Below are 13,567 nucleotides of genomic sequence, written 5' to 3' on the forward strand. Positions count from 1 at the left end.
ACAGACGTTTTTAGGAACGGCTGATACTGTAGCCTACGACACCAAACTACTTGCATCTCTGTTTTACATGTACTGTATGTGTCCTGTTGTTTGTCAAAGGGTTACTGGTTTGTTTTGAAGCACCGGAGCCCGCTGTGATCCCACCAACACCCCTTTATGTTATATGGGTCATTCTATAATTCGGGGTACATTTCCTGTAAAGATTTAGTTATTATCAAAAAAATAAATCTTTATGGAATCAATTTTCAACAATTATGCTAATAAAACACCCTTTCACCAATAACAATGTTTTATATTTATTTTAGACCCAATTTATCCACAAAATATTTACTAAATTAATTCTACACCCCATATCATTGACTGTCTCCGACTACAGAGTCATGCTTTCAACTTGACTAAACATGATGTTATCAAGTCTAACAATCTATTTTTTGGAGATTAATTTACTAACCGTCATAACATCAGTTATATACAATGTCTATTTTCTATATTATGCAAGATTTAAGTTTAAAAAAAATATAATTTTGGTCCGTCTCAAAGTTCATGTCAACTTTGTTATAAAACTGCTTAAAATCCAGACAGACTTTGAATATGAAGCATGAAACCTACACAGAGAGATGTCAATTCCTCTGACAGGAAACTTCTGAAAGGCAGTGAGATGTTAAGCTTCTTCTCTCATTAATTTGAACAAAATGTTGAGGATACACCAACAGTAGATTAATTATTTGTCAACTCTGTTATTGCGTTATTGGAGTGAAAGTCTCGCTCAATTTTTAAAAAACAATCATATGATTAAAAGTCATTAAAATTCTGGGTTTATACATATCATGCAGTAACTAGTTTGAGGTTAGGATGTGGAGCTAAGCCACAAAATGATGGGAAATGTCAACTCTGTTAATTCTGCATAGATTAATGGTAACAGAGTTGACAATGATGTGCTGTCAACTCTGTTTTCAATAGCATTTAATGAGTGTCAACTCTGTTAATTTAAGCTTTTGCTTAAATTAACAGAGTTGATGACTAAATGTTTTTTGTTTCAAATGTATATCAGACGATGTGGTACAACTAATATTTTTACCACATGATTTTTTAAAAATGATATATGTAAAAGCTACCCTTAAATATGCACCTCTTGGAAACTTGCCAGTGGAATGTGTTTTTTTTTTTTTTTTTCATTTCAAAAAGTAGCAATCTTATCAAATTCAAAGTTGCTACAGTGACTGTAGAGACAAAAGTTCTCTTAGGGAAAGCATATTAAAATGTATGATATTTGCTAAGTATATATAATGTAATTTAGAGTTTGTCTCTAACAGAGTTGACAGATTTTTTTCAAATAAATACTTGAAGTCCTACAGGTTTAAGCTCAGCAAATACTATCATGTTAACTTTGAAGTGTGTTCTATGACTCTAAAAAAGTTCAATGATTAAAAACTCATTACATTTTTTTTGGTTTATCTCTACAATTGAAATGTACCCTGAATTATAGAATGACCCATATACAGTATATATATATTTTTTTTTCAATATTTTTAAAAGCTCAAAGAAAATTATATAAAAAATAAAAAAAGACACTTTCTTGCAAGTGTCACAATATACATAACAATCCTGCCACACCTGAGAGTTCATTTAAAACTTCATTCTAAGCAGCTAAGACCCTACAGAAACACACTCTCACACACACAGTGAACAACAGGTAAAACACAGACTGTAAACATAATGGATTTAATGGCTTACTTTCAGTGACAAGCTTTCCTTAAATGGAAACAAAAGCATCATCACTGTAGAAAAATATTACAATTCATATGCATGTACTCTATGTTGATAAAATCACAGCACATCAAACATTTCATACCCCACAAAGAAAATACAATTATTTGCTAGTCGTCTTGCAAGGCATTAATCATCTCACAAATCCAAATCCTAACCATTACAAGATTGGACCTACACTATTAAAAGGCCCATGCACTTCCTTCACAGATCAAGCAGCTAACCTGTTTTAGGCATCCAAGGCTGGATTTGTAACAGTGCCTCTGTAGTCAACACTGCCAACGCGTAATAAGTAACAAAAATCCAAGCAACTCTGGAACCTGATAACACCTGATAAATCTGTCTTCAATGTTCTTGACAGGAGAAGATGCAGTAACTGACTCATTAACCGACAGGAAGTTCTCATTTTACTTTATGCAACACAATAATTGTGTTGCGATTGTATTGTGGTTGCCATGATATAAGAATGTTATGTGGCATACTTGCCTATCTTTACGGTTTCAGCAATCTGATCTCAGGGTCTAAAATGTTGTCTCTGGTTAAATGGGGGCCAATTGAATTCAGCTTCTTTGAGCTACAGCATGCTGTCAAACTTTTGCAAACAGTCAGCGGAGACACACTGAGAACACTCTGCCAAATGAATAGAGGCCCTACATACTAGGAGCTGTTGAGTCAGGTATCAGGAATAGCTTCTTTTAATGAATTATTCATTAATTACGACATTTGAGTAGTCATGTGACGACATGTCCATCACACACCCAACAGTAACTGACTTTTTACAGAACCAAAGAATGCCCAAAAATGCAGTGGAAGAACATAATCAATCTCAAAAATTGTATTTTGGGTCCACAGAAAAATAGACAGACAACTGATCAAAGGGGTACAACTACAACAAGGCAACATATACTGCGAGTTGTTAGTATGTTTACTGAGGTCAATTTGCTGTGGTGTCAAATACAATCACTCTTCCCAGACATTTTCATGATCATCTCCATTTGCTGATTCTCAGTTTTGTTTTCAATAAATATTTTTGCTAATTGCACATACAAAGGTAATGGATGCATTTTAAAACCAGCAAAATTCCATCATCATGGCTGTCTAGGAATGGGTCAAAATTCCAAAGGAAACCGTTTCTTTGATTTGAATGGTGTCAGATGCGGCAGCATTTACAGAGATAAGATTTCTTTTCATTTTTGATTCGTCTTTAACGGCGAACAGTCGTAGTGAAGAGAGAAGAGTGAGAGAGAGAGAGACATTAAACAAAGGAAAGCGTGCTAGCGTTTTGAAATCCGATGGCTGTCCAAGGCTGTGGAATCCGTCACAGGTGATTCACTTCCCTAGAAATGAGTTCCATGTTCACCTGCTGGGTGGCTTCCGATTGGCTACTTCAGAGGAGACGCTTTCGTCGGGATCATTATTCTCGACTCCATGTGCTGAATCAGAGGGACTGAGAAGAGAGCAGAATCATGCTTTCAGAACTCTTGCCAGTGGCGTTGTTCATTTGGCAAAATACTAACCGGTTGAAAGATCATACTGTCCAACTCATTAGTAGCATTACACACTCAGTATGCATATTGTGCAAAAGTCTGAAGAACATACATTACATCCTAAATAAAAACAAATTGGATTTTATTGTAATACACTTTCAGCTCCTACTGTGCATGTTTTTTAATCAACTTCATGCATTTCAAATAACAGTGCAACATTTAACAGACTTCTTTAGCAGTTACGGCTCCCACACAGTTGTGTGCGTTGCAGTGCTGGAGACGCATCCCGTCCACTTTACATGGGCTTACGTCATCCGTTGCCGAACTGAATTGTGGGTCCGTTGCATTGCGTTGCTCCCATCGCTCGCGTTGAGAAGTTTAACTTTTGCTGCACCGACGGACGGCACCGGCCAATCAAGCCAATCGACGGACAGCACCAGCCAATCAAATTACGCTTAGCAAATTATGCATAGCTACCGTCTGGAAAACCCACTGGCATGCGTTGATGGAACGCAACTGTGTGTGGGAGCAGTTAGAGAGCTCACCAGCACGACAACCATGTATCTAGCAGCTGCAGGTCAAGTCTCACCTGTGTGATTACCTCATCTCTACCGGTTACAGAACTCACCTGTAACATGACCTTACCCTTACCTGCTACAAGCCTCACCTATAAGGTGACCTTGCCCGTACCTGCTACAGGTCTCACCTCTGTATAGTAGACTGCCTCATCTCTACCTGTTTGCCATCTCACCTGTGTAGTAGACCGCCTCATCCCAGCCTTCGTGCTTCCAGGCAGCGTTTCTAGTTTCCTCTCTGGACTGCAAGTCTTTGTAAGCTGCAAGAGAATGAAATGATTTAAAGCTGGCCAAAGCTACCTTTTAAAAAAAGGTCTATACGCTGAACGTGTCTAAGTTCAAATTTCCATCTACACATATACAGGGTTAACTGTGGGAAAGGCAGCATGCAAAATACATCAGTTTTGTTTGAAATCTTAGTTTCAGTTTTCATGACAGCATTTACATAAAGCTCAAAGCCTTTTCCCTCTAATTATTTACCTGACAGATACAGGCCCATTTATAACTTGTATTTTTAATTTGTACTTATTCATTTAATCCTGGAATATTCCCATAAACTTGTTTCTGTCTCTTGTATCTATCTCTTAAATTCTCTATACACATCACCTGTCATAGTGACTGTGACGCCTAAAAGAATGCATTATTGTTAGTACACAAAAGTGCAGCTTGAAAGAACTGGATGTATGTCAATGTCATGCGTTTAGTTGACTCACCCCAGAGGTGATGCACCAGGTAGAGGTTCCCAATCTGAGAGAAGAAGCCGCCAACAGCCTCATGGTTCTCCTGACGGAGCTCAATGGCCCGCGCCCTGTACAAAACAGTTCCTTCCTCAATCATCATTATTCAAAACACGTCTTTAACGCACCACCTGAAATATGTTTTAGCCTTAGTAGCTGCTTAACTGCTGGAAACAGTACAACTTCATAAGAACCTAGCGGCTGTATCTGGTTTGTATCACAGCAGATTTCCTCCATGATTTTGCAGACATATATTTAGATTGTGTAATAAAATGCATTGTTCTGCGTCCGTGAAAGTTATAGTTATAGCCCTCTTGAACACTGAGGACCCAACAAGCCCATGCGTGCCTATCCTTTCATGGCCAACACCATGAATGATCGTAAACTGAGCTCTGAACATTTGTTTATGAGTTTTATGTCTATGTACTGTACATACCGATAAATCACTTTAAAGGGGTCATCTATGAGAGCAACTTTCTTTGTAAATAAAATAGTCCTCACATTACATTTCTAAACATCGTAAACCAGATCATTTAAATGCCCCCTATGCAACATTTTCTGGCAACTGATCAGTGGGCATTCTCTCTCTGGCATTGACATAAATCTGCTGTTATTTTAACCAACAAAACAAAGAGATATTCTTCAGAGGCCTAGAGTTGCCCACACTGCGTCATCCAGCAGACAGACTAATTACTGATGATAGCCTTAGTGAGATAGATACGTTTACGGAGATTGCATAAGCCTGGTAGCTTTGGCCTTTTCTTAGGATCATCCTGGTGTTGTATAGTATTGGATTTAATCAGCATATTTTATTCAATCACTGTTGACTACAGTCATTACTTCATTGTGCAACATGATTTTCAAATGAAGGATTTTAAAATCATTCATCATTTTGGTCATAGCAGGCAAAATATATAAGTTGAATTATGGCAGGCAATAGAGAGATCTTTACTTAAAATGAATAGATTTTTCATTTGGTCTTAGTATATTAAAAGATAGCTTGAACAAACCGTTCATAAAATTCAGCTACTATAATCTGTAGAGGCAACAATAATAAGTGCATAAACAAGTGCATTAGTAAACACCAATATCATATAGATTTAGATTTTTTTAACATCTGTATAAACAATATGAAAATATCATTGTGTTTCCAAGAATTAAAGTCTTCATATTTGTAAAAAAAAAAAAAATGTACGGTAGTACTTAAATTCAGTATTTTAGACTTAAGTACAAAATAAAAAAAAAGATTTGGTTGAATATTCATTGGGTTATACAGGCCTATTGGGTTACATGTTGACACTTTACTGTTTGACAGGAAAAAAACAGAAGTCTTACCAGTAGTTTCCCCACTCAATCATAGTCCCAGGCTGAGAACAGATAAATCAGAAGTGAGACATGGTCAGTTTCCTCACGCTGCAATGAACCCGCAGCTTTTCTGGTCACTGCATACTAGGCCAGCTCCTTAGGCACTATGAGACCACTGCATTTCCTCACACTACACATGCAGATGACCGTCTTGATTTTAACAACGTCACTGTTTAGCCGTTTGACCACATTCATAGACTTTTAGTTTGTTTATTTTTAGTTTATTTTTCTACTATGGTCACTTAGACAGTATTTCTATGCACAAGCCCAAATATATATTTCGTTTCACATACCACCAATGCAACAGAAATACTAGAATATTTATCTGACCTTGTTATGCCCAAGTACCTAAATTGAAAACTATCAAGAGCAGTCAGGGGACTGCAGACCTTCGCTTGCACACAATATGAACCAAAGTAAAACCAAACTGTATGAACAAACACAAATAAGGTCAGACGGAAGGACCTGATTACTGATACAATAACCTCTTGTCCCCTAAAAATATACTCTGACAAAGTTACGTGCAAAAACATAACAATGCACACATACCCTGAGCTGGTACGATCTCAATTCGTATATGTTCGGCCCATCTCTGGGTACAGGCTCATTCCAGAAGCTGAACTCCAAAAGCAGCTGGTTCCGACGGGACAAAAGCATCTTTGACCGCTCTTTTCTGAAGTCCGAGAATTCCTTAAGACAATAATTAAAAAAGCAGTGAATGAGTTAATTGTCCTGTTAATTATAATAAGACAAGTGCATGGGGTAACTGTACACACTAGTCACCCTATTACTACAGTTAAATTACTCCCAATATTTATTTGTTTTAGGTTTACTGGTGGTTCTATGATGCTTTCCAGTGACTATGAGGTAAACATATTTACATATTATATAAGTCAAAGTTGACTGGTATTTATTTAGCAAATGCTTTTATCCAAAGAGACACGGCCTTGCAACAGTGTATTCGAGAATCGAACCCGGGCCGAGTGATTGTCAGGCAGTGATGTTAGCACAGCTTATATGTACTGCACATGATGAAATGAATTCGTCTGAAATGAGTTACCGGACTCTTCTTGAGTTTGTTCATCACATCAGTCAAGGCTGGATATCCACCTCGATATCTCCACAGATGAACTAGGGAAGGCAGAAACACATCAACAGCAAGCATTGTATCACTGGGGGCTAATTAAATTATACAATTATACACAACGTCATAGAATAATACACATACAGACATGCTACAGTACAATTGATAAATGCGTATTGCTGGCTGTCAAATCAGTTGAAGACTTTGTAGGTTTATGAACTCCATTTTTGTATCTTTGGATGAATTGCTGTGATCTGATCTTCTGAGCTCCTACCTGCCTGATCTTGCTCCCCATACCAAGTGTTCCAGGTTCCCACCAGCTCACACGTGTACTGAGGATCGGTGTGGATGGAGGGAAGCACTTTCTCACTGTGGACAAATAGAGAGAGAAAGAAAGAGAAAGAAAGAGAGAAAGAAAGTGAGAGCAAGAGAGAGAGAGAGAAAGTAAGAAAGAAAGAAAGTAATTGAAAGAAAGAAAGGGAGGGAGGGAAGTAGGGAGGGAGAGAGAGAGCAATTATGTAGATATTTAACAATTCTAAACTTCCATCTCAAACACACTGTAAAAACGACAGACGTTAATAAAACACTAGCAGTATACTAATAAAATCTCCACAGAAATACAATTTACATACATTTGGGTGCATCTTAATGATTCAATCAAAGTTATTATGTTCTATTTTCTATTTAAATGCTATTTAAGAATCAATTATAATATGCACGAAAGCATGCCACATTTTCAGTGCTTTTACCATATGAGCAGACAACATGCACCACTGTAACAGTGGATCTTACCAAAGCTTGTTGTAGGCATCAAGACACTCTGGTTTGACATTGTGAACTACAAAAGAAATACTTGTTTGAAATAATCCCAAGAACAAATTTCAGTTGTACCAGCAGTAAGCCTTATAGTTCTTAAATCCTCCCCCCTTAATTTAAGCAGGTTATTTGGCCACTCCAATCCCAGTTAGTTAACACTGTCAGCACCATAAAATTGTGAAATGCTGTTGTAGGCCTACACTGGATTTTGTAGAGGTTATGCTCTTCTTTCTTGGCTAGCAGATGTGAATGTGCGTCTTTCCTGGGGTCCACTTTGCGCACAAAGAGAGACTTGAACCAGCTGTCCTCGCGGTTTTTACTTGGTGATGCAGAGAGAGACCTGCAGATGGACAGGAGAAAAAAGTGTTTTCTCAACATGCCCATAGTTATTTTTACCGACTCCAAAAAGGTCAAAGGTATTTAGGCTACTCAACACAGTTGTTCAAGAACTGCTTCTATGCAGTGCATCAACTTGGATCCACCTGTTGCATGAATACATTAATCACACTTACATGTAATGGATAACTGCATTGAAGGTCAGGTTTTACTTAAAGACTTTGGCTGCACTTACAGTGATATTTTCCTCTTTAACCTAGAAGGTAAGCAAGCATGGTGCTGTGGAATTAAACACTTGTATACAAAATGTACCATCGTTTCCTAAAATGACCGAAATTCTTGTTTAAATAGGTCAAGGGAACAAGTTCATGCTCAAAATAGCTGAGATTTTTGGGAAAAGTCATTCAGGGACGAGCTAACAAAGTCCTAACAAAGGTTGTAACGCCGCTGGTGCGAGTTACGTTTGATGACATGAGTTTATTTGAAATAAATCATGTAACAATCCAAGTGGTAACTGTAACAAGAGAATAGACTCTACAAATGCAACAACTCCGTAGTCACATGTTATGTCATGTCTAATGACCTTGAGCGACAATTCAGTGGCGATATCACGTTAGCCTAAGATTGCCAAAGCTTTCCAGCCGTACGGGTCAAAACAGCTCTGACGTCCCCATTGTTTTGTTCGGAAAACTACTACTTCGACCTTCAAAAGAAATGCTGAAACATACATACATACCAAAGGGGAGAGAAAAAGTTCCTGCTTTTCGGCGCTACCGATTTTTATAACTTGTGAATCAAATGGCTAGCCGATTAGCTTGTTCTACCAAAAGAGCCTAATGTTAAGAGTCCCTTGCTGTGTAGGCTACGAACTACTTGCACCTAAATCACAGGTAGCTAGCTGTGCAAGTTAGCAAACAACTTCGAACACTTTGCAGAAGTGCATTAACAATTTCTGCTGAAATTATCTCTCTGAAATGTAGGTTTCACCTTATCGTGAGAGAAACTTGCTGGTTCCCTCTGACACTCTTTTTAGCATGGTTGAGGCCGTTTCCCACACTTTGGAGGACTCGAGTCGCCATCTTTCCCTGAATGAGCTCTGTGACTGTGTGTTGTTGTGGCCACACGGTCCCAGGCAAGAAAAAATATGAACTTCTAACCTCTCGCCGCCAGAGGGCAATGTATCGAAGTTACTTTGTAATTGACCCTCAGTTTGAACCTTGAACCAAGCTTGTGCACCTCCCCTATGGCACCTCCCCATAGACAAAATCGTTCATGTTCCTTTTTGCAGTATGCTGTGTTACAGTTCTTACATGTAAAACTACCATGAATATGTTTTGGGGTCTTATCCTGATTAACTACAAAACAGTCCTCTGTCATGGGTACTCAGTCATCACGTTTGTTAAAGGCAGGGACGTCGGACTGGGGGGGGGGGGGGGGGGTAGTGGGACTGATTTCTAGGGCCCCAAGGGGGAAGAGGGCCCTTGAAAAGTCTGGAATATATTTGATTTTTCTTGAATATTTTCATTTCTAAATAAAATTCTATAATGAATGTAAGGTGGTGAGGATTATATATACTGTATATATACTGTATATAACAGTGTGGAAAGATTCCAATGACCTATTTCCACACAAATAGGAAGGCTGTGGTTCTATGTCTACTTTCGTTTGAATTTGTGCATGCAGTCACATAGTCTCTGCATGTTGTAACATAGCCGTACGTTAGAGGAGTTAGAGGAATAGTGACAAGATGTACAGTCTCTTTTTTACACACACACACACACACACACACACACACACACACACACACACAGCTTTGTATTTCATTTTTTCTACCATTAGTAAATGTCATGCTGAGGTAAATTTAACTGGTGTCACCTTTACATTATTAAGCTGCTAGGATATAGCTGCTCAGGAGCTACTCTATTGATGTTGTCTATGTGAGGAGGTCAAACTCCCAATAGACTTGCTTAAAACTGTGTTAGGAAAAAAACAAATTGAATACCAGTGTAGGTTTTTATGTGTTGTATTTTAATATGCTGTAATCAAAGAATGTAATTTAAGTTTCAATTCATCAATTGCCCCGGGACCCCCTAGCATATTTGGGGGCCCACAATTATTTTCTGTCATAGAGCCCACATTTTATAGCAGTGCCCCTGGTCAAAGATGAAGGTCATAGTACACAATGAACAGAACTGTGACATTGGTACGATCACAATGAAGAAGAAAACCCAACGTCAGAGACTCTGCTGGACGAAATTACTGCAATTCCACTTGAAGAGAGCTGAAGTTTGCTTTCCTGTACCACATGCTTGGAATAAGCTGCAAGTGAATTTTCTAAAAGAATATTTTGAAGATTTTCAAAAGCTATTAACACATCTTTGTTAAATGTAGCTTTGGCTATCTAACCATGTTTTGGTTCAACCTCCCAGTTGTACATTTTTTTTAATAAATTACATGTTTGCTGCTCACACTCGATTTTTGTCAACACCATCAGACACATAGAAATGTTTATAAAATTATTTTTTGAATAACTTCCCACGAATAGTTTGACTTATCAGTCTCTTGATTCTCTTAACAATGCACACATTTTTGGTTGTACAGGTTTTAAAGTTTTGTTTTTAACCTTCATAATGAACAGTGCTATTTAGAAGCATAAAAATTATACATGACCTTTGGAAATACAAATATCCTTGAGGGAACAGATTAGCTATTTTTAAAAAAAAAAAAAACAATGTAAAGTCCATCTGACAGAGTTGACAATATCAACAGAGGGACATTTTACATTCAAAATGACTATTGAACCCTCACAAATACCAAGAATAGGTAACAGACGACTTATATGTTCCTCTTCACCATCCATCCATTACCTTGGCAGATATACAGTGCCTATACAAAAGTGTTCACCCCCTTGGATATTTCCCCATTTTCTCCTTTTATAAATAAAATCTTGATCAATTTAATTTAAATGGAATTGTCTCTGCGAGACACTCTGGCAATGAGCAATGATGCACGTTACTTTTACCCCAACATTCCGGGGAACAAGCTAAACTGAGGAAGACAGCTTAATACATGAGATATGAAAAACTTACCAGAACTAGAAAGGTATCATGACATGAGGAAGAACTAACTAGGAAGTGCTAAAGGGGTCCTCTGTGTTTTAGCTGCGCACAATTATTCCTGATTTTTTTCATTATAAAAAGTACATTTAAAACATATAGTACAATTTCTAACTTTTGATACTGATTAAATTATTTTCTTCAATATATAAATTATAATTATTATGATACATTTTGCAATACTTTTAGATATTTATGGTATGTTGAAATGAGGAAATCTGCTTCCAGACATGGGGTTTTCCAGGCACTGACTACATTCTATATCATTTAGAACAAAAACTATTTATGAGGCAACATGAAATCATGCCTTGTTGTGCAACCCTTGCCCTGATTAAGGACATGTTTTGTCCCTAATCTCAAGAATCACTGGCTGCACTTGGAATAAACTGGAATCTGCACCCTCTCTTCACAAAGCCTTCACAATCTTGACAATGTCAACAATGGCATGCCTTTTATTTTCCATACCAAGGCAAGGCAAGGCCGTTTTATTTGTAGCACATTCAAGGCAGTTCAATGTGCTCAGACAGCATGTACAGTAGTTGAGTTATGTTCTTCTCATCTATCATATTATTGGTATTTTATTTTGCTGACTATACTTATTTGTTTGAATTATACATGCTGAATGGGCAGAAGTTCATTGTGCACATATGTTGTGAACTAAGATGACATAACAAAAGGACTCTTAATTTGAATAAATAAAGAGGAACTTCTGTAGGAGCCTATACGTTATCATGCCTCAGGTACTGATGCTGCCCCAGTGCTGTGGGATGGAAAACCTGTGATGTATGGTAATTGTGTGTAACACTCCTTACCAGGTGGCGTCCTCCATAGTGTGGGCCTGGAATATTACCTGTATAACAAGAGATACGGAGTTCAGTATCAGTTGGATAAAGTGATGGTCATGCCTGACATAGTCTCCGTGATTTATTATAAACAACCCAGTTAGACAAGTAACACACTTATCAACCTATTAATAAATACCTGTTAAATAAAGAAGAAGTGATAATGTCTTACTTGAGTGATCATTAATGGATGGATAACGAATTCATGCTGAACATAAACTTGGACACAGATGAAATCTTAACAAGCAGAAATCAGACAATTTTACTGAATAAAACAAACCAGTAATTTATTTTGCCTTTATGTTTCTGTGTCTATTGTATTTTAGTATATTTTTCTTTTAAACTGTCCTTTTTTTATTACATGAAACTGTCTTGACAAGGCCTCCCTGGCCGAAATTATTGTATCTCTATGACCTTCATGGCTAAATAAACTATAAATAAAAATTAAACTGATATAATGATATATGACTGGAGTGAATAATATAATGTCTTGGAAGTGTAAGTCTGATTGTAATTTAACATGGACAGGGCCACAACTGTGAGTGAACTATAGTTAACAGCTACTATACTGGCAATGACAGAAATCAAATCAGACCGTCAGCCTCTATCTGATCAGATGTGTCATCATGACTCGACTATGTCCAAGGCCAGTCTGACTTCTGAATGCTGTGAATAGCTGATGTCTCATTCAACCTGTAGCAGTGAGAGAAAGTGTAGGATGCACTCCATGTCTTGAACTGTCTGTCCACTAGCCACTTTACCATTGTCTTCTGCCTCACTGTTTGCGTGCTTTATTAGCACATATGCACAACCCCTCCCTCCATGCCACAGCTGAACTGTGACCACACTTATACCTTTCTTAATATAGTTATTTATACATAGATATATAGACTTTATTCTTGCACTGTTGCACTGTTTGACTTACTCATTTGCACCATCACAAAGAGCACCTTACCTTACCTTATGCTCAGAGGACCACATGCTCAGTCCCTGCAAGCGCATCTGATTGATTAATCACCCACTATGTGGATACTGTTTTTTTAGAATTGATTTAGATTAAGTTTTATTTAGTATAATTTGTATTTTAGTATATTTAGTATATTCTGTGTTTTTTATATACTTTTAATTACTTTTTCTGCTGTGAATGTGTGTGTATATATTGTCTGTATGCTACTGTGACCTTGAATTTCCCCTAGGGATCAATAAAGTATCTATCTATCTATCTATCTATCTATCTATCTATCATGTTGTTAGAGTTGTGCATTATACGCACATGCATTGGCCAGAGTAGCCTACACATGAGTACTGTCAGTTGTAGTCATCAGTAGTCACTGCAGGGCTTTGTCACATGACTTAGTCTGGTTAACAAGCAATCACATGGAAACTGCACAAATAGGCCTACCTATACACAACGAGGAGGGGGATTGGTTTTAGGATGACTC

General features: G+C 37.5%; 1 protein-coding gene across 1 annotated transcript; it reads right to left on the reverse strand.

Annotated features, from left to right (window-relative positions):
- Positions 1–1,706: 1,706 nt before the first annotated feature.
- Positions 1,707–9,311, reverse strand: LOC121708796 (protein NipSnap homolog 2-like). The gene is made up of 10 exons (XM_042091703.1): positions 9,155–9,311; positions 8,032–8,171; positions 7,808–7,853; positions 7,290–7,384; positions 6,992–7,062; positions 6,481–6,621; positions 5,902–5,933; positions 4,543–4,637; positions 4,006–4,089; positions 1,707–3,214 (listed from the first exon to the last, which is right to left on the reverse strand). Exons 1-10 carry the CDS (start codon positions 9,244–9,246, stop codon positions 3,150–3,152), a joined length of 861 nt encoding a protein of 286 aa, XP_041947637.1. The 5' UTR covers positions 9,247–9,311; the 3' UTR covers positions 1,707–3,149.
- Positions 9,312–13,567: the final 4,256 nt, after the last annotated feature.

This window comes from Alosa sapidissima, chromosome 5 (assembly GCF_018492685.1).
Source record: "Alosa sapidissima isolate fAloSap1 chromosome 5, fAloSap1.pri, whole genome shotgun sequence".
NCBI classification, from domain to species: Eukaryota; Metazoa; Chordata; class Actinopteri; order Clupeiformes; family Clupeidae; genus Alosa; species Alosa sapidissima.

Bases quoted from the DNA above. Each gene is read 5' to 3' on its own strand.
- LOC121708796 (XM_042091703.1), bottom strand. From the start codon at position 9,246: ATGGCGACTCGAGTCCTCCAAAGTGTGGGAAACGGCCTCAACCATGCT. The intron at 7,385-7,807 runs GTAAGATCCACT...ATTTGTCCACAG, and splicing joins GATGCCTACAACAAGCTTTG to TGAGAAAGTGCTTCCCTCCA. The intron at 6,622-6,991 runs GTAACTCATTTC...TATTGTCTTAAG, and splicing joins ACAAACTCAAGAAGAGTCCG to GAATTCTCGGACTTCAGAAA.